At 38.7% G+C, this 16,740-nt stretch overlaps 1 protein-coding gene and 2 long non-coding RNA genes across 10 annotated transcripts in view; 2 read left to right on the forward strand and 1 right to left on the reverse strand.

Annotated features, from left to right (window-relative positions):
• LOC107836018 (uncharacterized) overlaps positions 1-16,740 on the forward strand; it is a 577,303-nt gene that overhangs the window by 414,064 nt on the left and 146,499 nt on the right. The window lies entirely within an intron of this gene.
• The window catches only part of LOC103136852 (protocadherin-1-like), a 211,408-nt gene that overhangs the window by 160,717 nt on the left and 33,951 nt on the right, over positions 1-16,740 (reverse strand). For all 8 annotated transcript variants that reach the window (XM_007550288.2, XM_007550287.2, XM_016670573.1 and 5 more), the window contains one exon: positions 12,896-15,076. In XM_007550288.2, the coding sequence (XP_007550350.1) occupies positions 12,896-15,076 (2,181 nt within the window). The remainder of the gene's footprint in view (positions 1-12,895; positions 15,077-16,740) is intronic.
• LOC107836017 (uncharacterized) lies at positions 10,291-11,785 on the forward strand. The gene is made up of 2 exons (XR_001661868.1): positions 10,291-11,564; positions 11,603-11,785. It is a non-coding gene; the product is annotated as an uncharacterized LOC107836017 (long non-coding RNA).

Here is a 16,740-nt window from a genome sequence, read left to right on the forward strand (position 1 = left end):
CAGTCAACGCCTTACTCTTTTGATAAGTCCCTTGTCAGGAACTAAGGAACTAAATCAACAAGCGTAAACCTGTGTAGCACCCACTGAAATATCAGCATATTTTTAGATCTCACTGAAGCTTTACTCTGAGGATTCTTATTTTTATCATATTTTCAGGTCTCCAGAAGAGCCATACTTATATATGTTTGTCTTCCTCAGCTCCCCCTACGCAGAAAAGCAGAATCTTTGTGTTTCATAATTAATCTCTTTCCAATTACTTCATATAGATAATATATTTAATAAAAACTGTATTTTAGCTGAGCTCTCACCTTTGAACTTCTTGCAAAAATATTGAAATATTTAATAGCTTCTCATAGTTAGTATTCGCGGTATATATGACTTTCAGCTATATATATCTTTTATGTTATTTGAGGAGGTATTTGTGGTCATAGGCAGTTTATTCTGTTTACGTTGATCTTTGCACACGCCTGAAATCTTAGCTAGCAATTGTTATTTTGTGCAAATGTTTTACAGTATGTGGAATAACAATATTCCATTTCAACTAAATCGAACTGGACCGAATGAAATCTAATTTAATTAAAGTGACTTGAATTAAACTAAATTGAAACAATGAAACTGAAATGAATTGAACCTACTTTGAACTGCATTGAATTATACTAAGTTGAAATAACTTTGATTAAACTTACTTAAATTACATTAATTGTAACTAAATGCAATCAAACTGAATTGAATTGAGCTGAACAGAACAGACTTGGGGGCTGGATGTACTCAGCTGTGCTCAGTCCTTGTATGAATGAATACTGTATGAACAGATGTCACTTGTTAAATCAGATATGTGTCATAAATTTTAATTTCGGTGCTGTACAGACAGGCAGTTTAATTAGAATATGCTATCAGCCAACCGCAGATCCAGAATCATGCTATACATCACCTGACACTTGGGCAGGAGTGAGCATTTTTGAACTCGGCTACATAATCTGCCCTCCTCTTCATTTCTTCACCAATACTGTCATGCCGTTGGTGCGTTGACGGTTGATCAGCGTCTGAACTGACAACCTGTCACGGTGGAGTCCATGTGTGTGTTTTCTCGCACACTGATGGAGTTCAGCAGCCTGGCGTACAGAACAGCTGTACAACATGCAACCTCTGACCCTGCCTACAGGTATGTGAGCGTGTGCAGGGCAGCAACCTCCTGCTCTCTGCAGCTACACCACCTGCTCCCGTGCACAGCCAACGTGCATGTTAATACGCTCGCTTCTTCATCATCTCCCCCTTGTTTCTTCCTCTTTTCTGAACCCATTCTCCATGTGTTTGCTGTCGCCTGGTTTGCTCATTCCTCTGCGTGTGCGCGCGCGGAGCCTCGGGCGGCTTTCCGTTCCACTTCACTTGTGCTTTTTGGAGCAGGTGGCATTTCAACGCAGACACAAAGACGAGTCTAAACTGAACACGCACGCAAAATAAAATCATGTTTCCTACATTGTTTTTGTCGTTGTTTTTGTTTGCTTGGCTCCACGTGAGACGCGCAGAAACGAGCTGATCGCCTTGTTGAGTCATTTAAGTGGCCCGAGAACCATCGATGCCCTGAGGGAGCGACAACGATAGACAGACGGACGGGTGGACGGAAGGGCTAGATATCAGCTCCTGCAGGAAAATTTGCTAACAAAAAAAAAAAACAAGATTATTCTCCTGCCTTTGTTTCATGGTCTTTGTGTCACCACATATGTGTTCTGACTCTGAGGAACAACATTTAAGAAAAAAAAATCAGGGTCCGGAACTGTTTATGGCCCTCATTGCGTCAGTGGCTGTAGCTAAATCAAACAAATGGTTGCTCTGGATCTCGGCTCGGAGGGTTTTTAAGCCTGTAAAATGAAGAGCGTCTATTCTTGGAATCTGTTGTTGGATTAGGAAATAAGCCCCTTCTCACACAGCTAGAAAAGCAGAGTAGTTACACAATTATGTTGCATTACTGCCATCATTTGTTTAATTTTAGTGAGGCTTTAAATTCAGCCTGCAGAAAATTAATATTTACTTCTAAGAGGGTGGGTTTGATTGCTTTTTCTCTGTGTTACTTTGAATTGATATTTTTGTTTATTATTGTCTGACAATAAAATTAATATTTAGTTGTATTTCAGCAGCTTCACGAACAAGTATTTTCAGATTTATTTTTTTTGCTTCTTTTTTTATTCCATTGGACACAAACATTGCTCTTGTATAGATAGACATAAAAGCGGACAATATTTATCAACATACTTTTTTAAATCATGACTACCATTAATAATCTAAGTTACTATATAACAGATGCATATATGAACTGTCTGAAATTTAAATCCATGAAATGACAAATACAGCCTTTAAAGTACATAAATAAATATTAATTATTCATAAGATTCTATTTTTGTCTTTTGAACAAATTAATTGGGCCAATGCTATTTTTTAATATAATATTTCCAGAGAAATACGTATAAATAGTTTTAGATTTTATGACTGCAATTATTCACCTTAGATCTCAACATAATAACAGATATTCTTGAATTTGGCTAACTTTTAAAACCTTAAATTGACCTTCACCTTACCAGCTGAAGGTATGTAATTAACTTTCTTTAATTATTATTTTGTAATATCCAGAATGGGGTTGTCGAAATTCTTATTAATTTATACAAATTAATCTTTTTTTTTTTTTTTTTATCATATGTGTGTAATTAGTTTGATGCACAACACAGTAGTTGGGGGGAAAAAACAAAAGGGTAAAAACAATGCCTTATGGAAACAAAGCTGTTCAATTTAGTTTAAAAAGCATGTAAAAATTGTCATGATGTGTTAGTTTGAGGATGGAACAAAATGCAGACTGGGAGCATGGATCAGAAAGGCAGTTTTGATTAAAAAAAAAAAAAAAAAAAAAAAAAAAAACTAACAAAAAAAAAAAATCCCAAAAAACACAGGGAGCAAGGGGAGCCAGAGCAGAACAAAAACCATAAAACCAAAGGAATAAGCCAGCAGGAGAAATGGGGAAGAAACTGAGAGAATAACCGGGTATAACTGGAGGAACCAGCAAGGAATTTCAGCAAGAGAAATACTGTAAGGGTGAATGCTGGAACAAAAGACCTGGACTAATAACTTAGTCACATTTATAATATAATATAGTTAGCAAGTTCTACTCATATTAACCTTTAAAAGCAATTAAATATCAATAGCCTACCAGATAAGCAGACTGGATTATGTCTGCCGATTGTTGTTGCAAAGTAAATGAGGCACAAGAAAAGCTTCATGTTTTTCTTCATGCAGCAATGTGGGCGGTATCGCAGAGTCCAAAAACCCATGAAAACAGGACAGGTGATTTATCACTTCTGACTGACGGTACATTAACAAAAATAACAAGGAACTCTGCAAATGTCTTCATCAAAGTGACATTTCAGAGGTCTGTTTGTGTTCTCTGCACCTGACATGATTCCTGTCTCAGGCGTCTTGCACAAACAACGCTGCTCACCTCGCTCCCGTTAAGCTGGAAGAGGCGCAGCAGCTGAGCTCCTCCAAAGTCACCTGTGAGTCAGGTGAGCTGAGCTTTAAAGTCACAGCTGGTTGTTTCATTTAATTCTCTTGCGAAGGTGTTTTTCCAACCGTCAGACACGCATCGACTGTTTTGTATATGAACCCAAACACACACTCAGGTAACAGTGAGCTTAGAGTTGAGAGGATCACAACGTGCTGAGTGATGGCAAAGTTTAGGAATGCGCACGTTATACGGGACGTAATGTTAGTCTCTGATGGTGTGCATGGGTCACAAAGGCTTCTTTGTTGTTCTGCACCCTCCTGCTCCTTCTCCTTCATCACTGTAGGTGCTCTGAGATGTGTCGCCATCTTTTACCTGTTCTAACTTGTGAAGAAAGCCAAGCTTCCTGAGCTTAAATATCTGTAAGTTTACAAACAAACACGGCTAACAAACCTCTAATCTTAGTGAATTAAAGAAGTTTAACTACTTTACATATTTGTTGCACAGTTTAAAGCTGGTTCTCTGTGTGTGTGGACAAGAGGAACAATGTCATCAGTGATTTAAAAAAATAACAACTGACTTGGATTATAACAAATTCTGTTCAAATTTGTGCCTAGTTTTCTTGTTCTAAAAAATACCTGGATTCATACAAAAAAATTATATTTTCCAGAGTACATTAATGTATGCTGAACAAAATTATTGAAAAAAAAATTAACTACAAATTATATATATTTAAAAACGAAACAAACAAAAAGCATAAACATTTGCCAACTTACTAATAGTTTGATTACTACTGAAAAGAACTCCTGAAACCAGTTTCCAATTAGGTCAAAATTCTGGTAGAGTTAGTCTCTTGCGAATGTGTTCGTCTCCTTGAACTAAGCTCCTTTAAAATTTAGCGATGCTTTCAAATTTCATCCCCCATCACACACCAGTTTCAGGAAAGACTTCTCCTACACAAGTTTAGCTTGGAACTCCACCAAACCTCAATGAGAGCCATTATCCACAAATGGAGAAAACAAGGGGAAGTGGTGAGTCTTCCCAGGAATCGCCGGACTATCAAAATTACTCCAAGGACAAACTATCGACTCACGACTGCCAACCAAAAACAGCACAAAGGCCTCTCTGAGATTTGTCACAAAGACATCTTCAGAATCCCAAGCTTTCTGAAATAAAATAACTGATAGTCATTACAACCAAGAGTGGCTCAATCAATCACTATGGGATTAGAGGGTGAAAGGGTCAAGGGGGAAACAAGAGGTTTGCTCAGTTTTTTCACTTTCTTGTTCTTACTCTGGTTATACTTGAAATATTTTTTTGCGTGTCTGTGAAAATGAAAAAAAATAAAAATAAAGCACTGTAACACCACAGGCAGATTAAGCATATGTACTGAAAACTGTCTTAAGCACTAGATAATTTAATTTAATCAAACTAAAGTAGAATTGGAGATATATCGTTATTGAAAGTGTCATGGCACATATATATATATATATATATATATATATATAATTTATTTATTTATTTATTTATTTTTTTTACAGAGATTTGTAGTTGTATACACACCTACAATAGATCTGAACCACTCATATTCGGACCACGAGCATAATGTGACATTACCCCATCTTTACAATGTGACTGATGGGTAACAGTCTGTTCTTACTCTACCGGATTTTAGCTGCCGCTGTTAAATTACTGTAATTTTCTCAGAGTGGTGGGATGCAAAGCTCCTAGTTGTTTGCCTGATGGCTCCCACTGCCAATCCATATCCTGACAACAGACTGTACCGCAAAGACAAACAGGAAGTCCTCTGTCAGTCAAAGTGCAGGGACACATGTTTGTGATTAAAATCACCTGTTTCAAATCAACAGTCACCTAATAGACTGTAACTGCAGCCCAGCAAATGGGTTACGAGCGTTTAGTGTTGCATTAACACATCGAGCGAGATGGAAACCAGATTTCCAGTTTGGTTTCTGGGTGTGTCAGGATCCGTGTAATTGCAGCCGACTGAAACTGGAGATTGAGGGAAGGGGGCTGCTATGGTTTAGGGAAGGTAATTTTTGTCTTTTCACAACACATCTCAAGAAGAGGTAGTTGTTTGTAAGCTGTTGGGTATTGTACCCCTGACTTTTTGGGTTTGGCTCTGTGCAGATAGGAATTGAGTTGTTTTTTGTTTGTTTGTTTGTTTGTTTATTTGTTTGTTTGTTTTTTTAAACATAAGGTTCTCAACGTGTATGGCAATTTCCAAAAATCTGTATAATTTTGAAAATCTGTTCTCACAAGGAAACCCAAAGATAAATATTTGTTCTTTGGGTATACACTGTTTTCATATTTGAGTTTGTGAACCAAAAGTGGTCGTCTGCTCTGTCGTGAGAAAACAACCCTTAGTGGATGTGGTGTTTAGATTGAAAGCAGCTGTTGGTGGCGACGATGCAGACGAGCAATAAAAACAGGCAAACAGGAAGTTTGGTCTCTTTAGCAATTCATTAGACGTCAATTTAGCTTTACTGTAATTCTGTGTAATTTCAGTAGTTTATAAAGCTGACCAAGAATGCTGTGTTCACATTTTCTTATGTTGCAGCCACAAACTTTAATGTTTTTATTGGGCCTTTATGTAATAAAGTGTTGCATACTTATGAGTTGGAATGAAAAGGATACATGTTCTTTCATCCCACCTCCCCCAAAACAAACCATAAAAATTGTTGAAAGCCTGGCGTTCATTTGTAGTCGGCCCTCCTGAGGAAAAAAAAATTAAATTTTACTCAAATTACAGGTGCAAGTAAACTGCAACCATCTCAACATATGATCAGCCCTTTTGTAAAACAGATCAAGGTCAGTCAGACTGGATGGAGAACATCAAGTCTTGTCTCAGATTCTCCATTGCATTTTCAGCTTTCCTGCTTTCCTGTCCTTTTAAGCAACTTGGCGGTGGGACAAAAGGCTCAGGCTAAGCGAATCTTTCGTCAAACAACATCGGAGACGAATGTATATCTGGACCAAACAGTTGGAAAATCGGCAGCAGCCTCCCGTTCTTCTCCAAACAGCTGATACTGTCCAGCATAAACACAGATATGCTGGACATACCACCAAAACAGATCCCGCTCCCAAAGAGAGCAGACACGAGAGTTTTCTGAGCTCTTATGATGGTGTTTATGGCTTCTTATCAAGTGTTTGTGTCAGGGCTTGAAATGTTTGAGTTAACTACAATTCAGTCTGCAAACGTCCATGTGAGGTGAATTCTGAAAAGTGATGACGCAAATTTTTACAATCACCTGCCAGGTAACAGAGACTGAAATACTTAGTGTCTACCACATAGCACAGATGCACATGCATGGCTACATGCCACATAGCACACCGTGGTGTGCTACATTGCACCCCATGTGGCACACAACTATATGGTGTGCCACAGTGCGGTGTGCTACATTGCATGAAATGTGTCAGTATGTGGGAGAGGGAAACAAATGCTTAGCTCAGAGCTTATACTAGCTGAATGACAGGCAAACACACTCTCCAACACACACGCTCGTCGTCTAAAGGGTAGAGCTTGCCACAGAAGGAGGGATTGTGTTGGGCTGGATGAAAAAAGCAGCAGGAGAAGGGAAGCGAGGTCGGTCAGCACACACATATACAGGCCAACGTGTTGCCATAGAAACGGACCAATCATAAAGCATAACTGGCGAGCATATGACGCCGTCTAACTGCTAATATGGAGCGCAGACGGAAGGAGGGGCCGTGGAGTGTGTTATTAACCTCTGACCTCCTCAATCCCGGCTGCTAAATAGCTGGTCTTGAGTGATATTTGACCCCGCTGACCTCCGCCAGCAGATCCGGCACCTGCTCGGGGATGTTTTCGTCTCAGGTCTGTTTAAAGCAGAGCGAGGAGTCCAAAGAGACTTTGTGTGCAAAGGCAGTGTGCCAGGTGTGGGTTAACAGTGACAGACACAAAGGCTCAACAGTGTGTTCCTGGAGAGAAAACATACTCAGCTGGTTTTGGGTGGTTTTTCAACTTTCGGCAGCTTGCTTTACTTTTAACATTTACGCATAAGGTGCAGCTTTACTCTGTCTCAGGCCGGTTTGTCTGCTTAACAGTTTGACGTCAAACTGCCACAACCCAAACAATAAACGTGCTCCTCTCACGTGCTCCTTAACCCTAAATGTAGGGTTAAGTCTACATTTATGGGAATCCCATAAAATTGCATGTGTCAGATAATAAATTCAAAATTGAGACACTCCACATGGAATTGTTGATAACTGAAAACAAAACATATGCCAAAAAGAAAAAAAAAAAAAAAAACAAGTCACTATTTTATTAGCTCTTATTTCTGGAAACAGTTCAGAACTTAAACTCACTCTATCCCCATCATTGTCCTTTCTCACACAGACTCCATGGGTGTCCTTCATCAGAGCGTCGGCAGAACTTCCTTGCTGTTTTACTGTTTTCTAATCACAGGTGTCTCTGTATTCACCCTTCTTTATTTTTTCTGATGTGTGAACTAATTGAAATTGTCTTTAGCTGATTCCAGGTCCTAAAGTTTGTATATTCCTTCCCGGTTCCATTTTCCATCTCTCTGGTTTAATTCAATTATTTGGTAACCCACATGAAGATCTGTCTATCGTTAACAGAAAACGCAAATAAAAGTAGTCCTTCAGAATTAGAAAAAGGACACTTAAGCTCAATTTGTAACAACTAGATCACGTTATCACAGGGTTTGAGACTGGACCTACAATGTTTAAACTGGGTTCTATAAAAGGTAGCTTGGCTGACACAATGTGTCTGTTGTTTCGGATTATACAGAACCAATATGGCTAGTCTGGAAGCCTGACTTATGGGTGGTAAATATTCTTGAAGACGGATGTGTTAACTTAGTTCATATACCAAAGTAAACTGCCAACTGTGTTTTTCTTTAACTTACTGGAACATGCTCAAATCTGGTTTTCGTTATTCACAGCTTGATGCACTGATGTCTGAGTGCAAGAAAGTAAATAATGGAATTGATCGTTGGCATTGGCTGTGCAAAATGTTCTATAATAGTGATTATGTCCATCCCTGCAGTATAAAAAGCACTTTTTTAAGCAATCAGAAAAAAAGGATTCAGATTCATATTGAAGTAAAAAAAAGAAGTCTTGAAATACAAATGTTGTCCACACTCGATTTTCTTTCTTTCTAAAAGGTTCCAATTCTGCTTCTAGTCTTTTTTTTTATTTTCAAAATATAATCCTTTGCCATCCGGACTTAAATATCATTCCAGATTTTTAGATGTAAAACAAAAAGTTTCAAGTATTTTTGCCCAAAAATCTCTTGACAGTATTTTGGGGTTTAGCAAAATTATCCTCCAAGCATAACATCTCCTTAAAAACTCTTCCCTAAACCATTACAAGTGATCCAGACACAGTCACCCATGACACACATTAGAGTGTACCAGTCTGTGCGTCCGTAGGCGACGGGCTTTCAGTCACTAACTCAGAAACTAGAATAATTAAAGCTGCAGTATGTAGCCTAACTTTTACAAAATCTTTTTTTTTTTACATATTTGTTAAAACTGTCACTATATGTTGTGAACGTATGAGACAGCTAATTATCTGCAGATGATGATGCAAAGAATTATTCTTGATAAAATCAAGAAAATTATGGACAACCCTGACCATCCTCTTCATGAGAATGTCTTAGGGAAACAGAGTGGCTCCTAATGCCATTTCTGTCAATTCAGCTCGTGCTGCTAAATGTGCTAAATGGCGGAGACAACTTACCGTTACAGGACAACGGCTTATCTGCTGTCTTCGGAGGCCATGCTAAATATGAGCATTCATTACATGCTTCATTTCGGTGAACTAGCTGTGGCTTAGCAGCAAGCAAGGGGGAGGCGTGAGCAGCACATGCACGTGAGTGATTCATAGCACTAAGTCCCACCTCCAAGGGCTGATTGTTTTTTTGCCTGACCAAGCAGCATATTTTTGGAGATGACTGTAGAACCACAGGAGCTTGACTTTTTTTGTTTGTTTGCTTTTACAGATTATCTGCCTCATATTCTGACAGTTCTAACAACTATGTAAAACTTTTTTTTCATAAGTCACATCCTGCATTTTTAAGACTTCATTGTTAAAAAAAGATGACATCCCTTTTTTTTCCCAGCACAGTAAAAGGTATACATATTTATATTTTTTTTCCTTAGAATGGGTAGTTCATGATACTATGTCAACCATCTTTATTTATATTGTTTTTGCCTTAAATATTCAATTATGTCATAATTTTTACATAATGATCATGCTTCATTAAACTTTTTTAAGTCTTATCTGGATAAGTTTAGATGTTGAAATGAGCTAATTTAGTCTAAATATCTTAACATAATTATTCTCCAGACATTATAGAAAACTACAAACATGGTCAACTTACTTTCATGACATAAAGTTTTACAATGACCATTTCCTAATGTTGAGACCAAGATTTTCGGTTTACTTTAAAAATTGTATTAAAACATTTTGAAATTTATTCCAGTTTTATTTATTTTTTTTTGCAAAATTGTTACAAGTACTGTTTTTTCTGTCCAATACAAAATTATATTTTATCTCTGAAGTCAGACTTACAGTTTCTTGTGCTTTCCTAAGAACTCAAGGGGGAAAACAAGTTTTATTTGGCGGCAGTAGTTCTGAGACCAAGATGGAATGAACGAGGGAGAAAATGATAACCATGCATCAAAGTATGTTTCATCTATTCCAGCCTTTATCAGACTTTTTCTGAAAATGTACATTCAGGTAGATGCTGCGAATTGAAAATGGCAGAGATTCCTACTTTTTTTTTTTTATTGTATTTAATTAACAGAGAAAAATATTTCAAAAAATTTGACTGGTGGATCAAGAAAAAAATTGCTTCATTATTTTAGAGTTATATATTCTAAATTATGGAATGAAGAGAATGTTCTACAAAAACAAATACTGTTTTGTGCCTTAATTTATTTTCCATACATTTTAGGATTTGGAAACTTCTACAAGTGAATTCCACAATAAACATATTTCCACTGAATATCTTTTCTCTCCATGTGTGAAGGATGGAGGTGACAATGGAATACTGTACCTTTTCCAGCAATCTGTTCCCTGTTTCGTCCAGCCCACCTCGAGAACCCAGTGAATGCACAGAGAGCGCCACAGTAATGTTTTAGCAACATGTTTATTGAAATAAAATCTTCTTTTAGCTGTAAAAAACATCAAATAAACACTGTACAAATGTGTAAAACTGCCAAGACTGACCAAACAGGAAGCAGATCCGTGGCCTCAGGTCCATATATGCTGTACTTGACTGTGAAATGGTGATGATAATGAAAATGTGTGCGCGCGTGTGTCTACATGTGAGTCTTTGGTTTGGGTCTTCACACGGTGAACAGAAGTCTTTAAGAAGCAGGGAGGACGAATGACACGCCCTGGTTAGGCTCACACACATCACACAGTCATGTTGCAACAAAAAACAAACAGCAGATGAACGAGCACATACAAACAAAACAAAACTAAAACAAAACAAAACAAAAAAAAACAACAACAACCCTAAAACATTTGACACATCTTTCACATGTATGTACAGTCTGAACATGTCTATGACAACTTAATTTGATTGTCTCCGAGGGTTTTCAACAGTGCATGTGACAGTTTCAGTTTTCACAGCAGCCAAGTCCATCATCAAAGTGAAGTCACGTGATAGCAGTTCGTCACAGCCACGCTGCTAATGGCCACCATCTCACCCCTCAGTTTTTTTTTTTTTTCTATTACATTAAATAGAAAAGAGCAAGGCACTCTGGGTAAAGAAAAGGCGCAAGTGAGCGCCTGGAAAATTACCTGCCATTAATCTGTGCAAACAATTGACTTTTTATCCCCACTGATTGGGAACATGGCAAAATTAAAAGTCGTATTTCAACCAACTTGACAGGAAGTGTGGAGGTTAAGAAATGGCTGCATTTAGTCTTCATGTACCTTTTCCTTCATACTTCTCTTGGCCTTACGCAACTCTACATCCCCATCCTCATCTTTCTTGCACCACGTTCTATTCTGTTTTCACTGTCTGGCTCCCTGACTGAGCTAAAATTACCTTAAATTGGTCTGAACTGGATGGAAACACTCTAAAGTGCTCCTCAGCCTGCAGAGTTCCTGGCCAGAGAAAGCCAAGAATCAATTAGAAAAAAAAAATAAAAAAGAATCCAAAAATTCACAGTCATTCTTTGTCACACTTCAACAAACTGATCCAGCCATAAGGAACAGCTATAAACTTGAGAGTTTAAACTTAAACAACTGGCTCGTCTAAAGTGAAAAAAACAACTAAATAATAAAAAAAAATAAAACAAAATCAGACTTAAGGTTGTCAGCGTGAATGAAGCTCAAAGGAAGAACTTCAAATTCAATTTACACAGAACAAGAAAAAGAACCAACCTTCATTTAAACCTTTGCAAAAACAAGAAGCTAAACACAAAATAACATAAATTAAAAACACAAAGGACCCCAGGATGGACCTACATCAGATTTCCAATATCCAAAGTTGAACAAATACGTTTGATTTATTCTTGGATTATAAATTAAGAAATCAGGCCCCAGCTACACTACTCCAGATATTTCTTAAACCGATATGTTTCCCTCCTCATTTCTAAAATGGTTTGCAGGATTGCAGCCAAAAATAAAGTAATATCTAGCCTCTGCCACGAGGTGACAATTATTACATTAACTAGATTTATTTACATTCAAAAGAAGAAGACTCTGTAGGCTAAAGCAGTGTATGGCTAGAAAAAAATCAAGTTTTCTGTGTCAAATAGTTATTGACTTGTTTATCTTACTTTTGACATTTAATCAAAACCGACTTAGCACAAAGAGGAACTTAAGGGGGAAATAAATGCTTCACTGCTGTGGACATGTACAAGCTATGTTTGTTCATGTTTTTGTTTACACATTTACACCACAAATGGAGCTTTTAAAAAACTTCAGAAATCTCTGGTTTGTCACCTCTAGCTTTTTTGCTAAATATCTGGATTAGTGTGGACAGGGCCTGGTACTAACAGATGCATACTTCAGATATTCAGGAATTAAACATTTGCGTCAAAAACAAAAAGGAAAACTTATGAACCCTCTTTAAAGTCCATTTTAGGGAGGTTTTGTCACCAGATCAGGAAGACCTTATTTATGTTATGCTTCATATTTTGTACTGTCCATACTGAAGTGAAAAGCGAAAACTGAACAGAACGGACATTTTGAACAGAATGAAACTCAAAATAAAATGAATAAAAGCCATCTGAAAGGGGGTGCTGTGCAAGGGAATCAGTGCGGCTTTGGTGGAAAAACACTGGCAGCAATGCCATGTAAGTTCCAGCGTGTCTACCACACACGGTTGGTCCAATAGATGTTCTCCCTGGGGTACATAGTCATATTTGCGTAGTCGCCTACCTGTTTGTTGTTGTATTTGGGCGGGTTGGCCTTGTAGCTGTAATCCGAATATTGATCCGAGCCCGTGGAGTTGTTGTCGCCCGTCCCTACGAAGGTGTTGGTTGCAGGGAGGTCCTGAACAGCCTGGTGTTTCTTGGAGGCAGAAGGTGACTGTGGTTGCAGCTGGATAGATGGCAAAGGAGAGTTGGACCTATAGTGACGGCCCAGGTCGGGGCTTCCTGGTGGATAGTTAAGGGGCAGATGGATTCTGGGACTGTCATTAACGTCATTAATAAGGTTGAACTTCAGACCTTTCTGCAGACTCGCCTCCTCATCCTCTTCCAGTGGTTTGGTGGGTTTTGGAGCTCTGGGCTTTTTGCTCTTTTTTCCTTTGCCATTTTTGGGTCCCTGCTTGGGAGCATAAAGATCTTTGCTCTCCTTTTTACCAGCTTGGTAACCGCTTTTAGTATCTTTCTGCAGATGGTGTCTGATGACCACTACAGCTACAATGACCAAAATAACGACAGCAACACCTGCAAGGACAGCATATAAAATGTTGGTTTGCTGACTGTAGGCGTAGTTAGGGTCTCCTGCTATGTCTCTGTCCAGAGGTGTGTAAAGACTGTGACCCACAAGTGCCTCAATGAGGGACACATTGGATTTGGTTTCATTTACAAACACGTGAACTAAGGCTGTGGTGTGGCGAGCAGGTTTGCCTCGATCACTGACCCTCACGACAAGCCTGTGAAGCCCATTGTGCTTGCCAGAGAATGCTTGTGCCAATGTGATTTCCCCACTGGTGGACGAGATTTGAAAAAGGCCATAAGGGTTTCCTCCGGTGATTGAATAAAACAGCTCTGCATTGAGCCCAGCATCAATGTCCTCAGCCTCAACCACTTCCACTCTTGTTTCTGGAGGTGTGACAGGTGTCAGGTAAGTGTAGGAGGAGTTGGATGGTCTGGTGACATAGGGGGCATTATCATTCTCATCCAGGACGTTGATGGTCACACCAACGTAGGAAGATCGAGGTGGTTCACCACCATCCACAGCCTTCAGACGGAAGGTGTAGGTGCTTTCCTTTTCACGGTCAAAAGAAATGCTTGACAGGATCGTTCCTGTGCCATTTTGAATCACAAAGTTGGCATTATCTGGATCTACAAACAGTGTCACTCTTGAGTTCTCCCCCTTATCAGCATCAGTCACAGTCACAACACCAACCGGATTTAGTGGAAGCATGTTTTCAATTACAGAAAAACTGTATCCGTTTAACATGAATTTGGGTTCATTGTCATTGCGGTCTAGAACATTTATAACCACCGTAGCAGTTCCAGTTTTACTCGGAAGGCCCTTGTCGGCTGCAGCGATATGGAACTCATAGCGCTCGACGTCCTCTCGATCCAGTGTGTACTTCACACGAACCTCTCCCGTGTTGGGATCGACCTCAAAAAGCCTGTTAGCTGAGGGCTCAATGATGCTATAAATCATTTCTGCATTTATACCACTATCTGCGTCTGTGGCCAAAATATCTAGCACTCTGTCATTTGGCTGGTTGCCCTCAGGAAAGAATACTTCAAGCAAAGATGGAGAAAATGATGGCGTGTTGTCATTCACGTCTGTGACCTGGACCTTAAGAGAATTGGTGCTTGACAGAGCTGGGTTACCAGAATCCACAGCAACTATTTCAATTCGGTAATCTTTAATTCGTTCATAGTCCAGCAGAGTAGTCGTCTGCAGGAAGTATTTTCTCTTTCGATCATTGGCTGACTCGCTAGCAGGTCGGAGTTGAAATGGGACGTCACCTGCAACCACACATGTCACCACAGCGTTTTCTCCCTCGTCACGGTCAGACACTTGGACTAGTGCTACTGGGGTACCTATCGGCATGTCCTCAGAGATGTTTGCCACACTGTCCTGGTGAATGACCAACCCAATACCACGAATCTCTATCGCTGGTGCGTTGTCATTTTGGTCCTTGACAATGATGGTCACTAGGACTTTGGAACTCTTGGAATTAGGCCCGCGGTCTCTGGCAACCACAAAGAACTTGAGAAAATTAGTTTCTTCTCTGTCTACCAGGGCTTTGACGTAAATGATGCCAGTGGAGTGGTCAATGCGCAGAAGCCTCTGGACATTCTCGGTTGCTTGATGTAGGATGTAATCTATCTCTGCATTGGCACCAGTGTCTGCGTCATTGGCTCGAACCTAAAAATGCAAAAAAGAAAAAAAAGAGTTATATTATTACCAAAGCATACAAAGAAATAACTTTTTTAGGGACATTGAATCTGAAAGAAAGCCCAATTACAGTTACAACACTAGACCATAGAAAACTGAATTTCATTTGACTAATTTTGAGTCAATTTGCAGTCAGTCATGACTCTGAACCTGAACATTCTACATTGTTAAAACAAGCTCAGTTGCATTTTATTGATCATTTGGCTTGTTTGACTTACAAAGAGTTACAACCATTAGCCATGCAACAGTACAAAGCCCTGGTTTTCTGAGGGGGTGGAAGTTTCTGCTGTGTAGAAACATAATAGACTATCAAAGCTGAGTGCACACACCCACAGAACAACATCTAACGGCCGTGCAGCGGGTCATTGGCATGTAATGGGCAGATGAGTGAATGTTAATGTTTCTCTCATTATGAGAAATGCCCTGGCTCCTCTGGGCCCATTAGGAGAGCAGGGAGGACAGACCGACATCAGCCACAATCCGGTTTCACATGTCCAAACCTAAACTAAATGGAGGTAATTAGTCAATTAGGGTGTAGGAGTAGTCAGCAAAATATCACTTAGGTTGAGCTTGTTAGGATGCGATTGTGTCAACATGTCTAATAATTTTTAATTGTATTTATTCAATGTCATGGTTGCTATTAAGGAATGTAGTTTGTCATCAGATGAAATACAATCAGACAGGTTACATAAACATCTCAGGTACTGCTAGCTCAGCAGTTTCCCAGCCTTTACCTGGAACTTCCACTAATGTAATTAGGGTTTTTAAATCTTAAGGCCAATTATTCCTTTAAAGCATTGGTGAATCTGAGCCAAGCTTGCACTCAGGAGAATAATCTTTTAAAAAGTCCTTAAAAAGAAGAAAAAAATAAATCTACCAATGGGATAGGATTATTTGAACCCTGTAACATGGGCAATAAAATTCAAGTTTGGGCCAAGGGCACAAAAAAACAATTTATAAATAACAGCAAGAGGAATGTTTTTATTGGTCTTTAATCAAAGTGTAAGATTAAACAACAGCCTTATCTACAACATATAATTACAACATTAGATTTCCAAGGCAACTGAAAATGGGAAGGCAGGCCTAGATCAAGGTTAGCAAAATCTTAGCTTCATCAACACCTTTGTGTTTGAGAATTCTAGCACTTGTTTCTTGTCATTTAACAAAAACAAATGCTAATAAATTAAGAAAGTGCTTTTGTGAGGGTGTTTATGTGATATATTAATTTCTGGAGCACAATTTTTCAGAGTTTATATTTATGTGTACTGAGTGAGCGTGGGCCTTGGCTATGTTAGTGTATCTTGTATTAAGTCATGGCAAATATATTTATGAAAAATATTAGACAGTGGCAGTCTTTTTCAGCTTTGTGTCTATGTTAAACTAAGCTGACCTATCCATAAAAAACTAAACTACATGTTGATCAAATGGACATACCGTCATATTTATACTACATAACATTCAGTCTGGTTTGCTTTTTTATTTCTCCTTTTATTTATATTTTACACAGCAGCTAAAACTGAATGATACGAATGATAAAATGATACAAAGGTCAATCATATTTTTTTGCACTAGGAAAACGGAAACTCTTCATATATTAGTTGCTCAAAATCAATTTTTAAACAAGCTGTTGCTGT

The sequence above is a fragment of the Poecilia formosa genome, unplaced genomic scaffold (assembly GCF_000485575.1).
Source record: "Poecilia formosa unplaced genomic scaffold, Poecilia_formosa-5.1.2 Scaffold35, whole genome shotgun sequence".
Classification (NCBI taxonomy): domain Eukaryota; kingdom Metazoa; phylum Chordata; class Actinopteri; order Cyprinodontiformes; family Poeciliidae; genus Poecilia; species Poecilia formosa.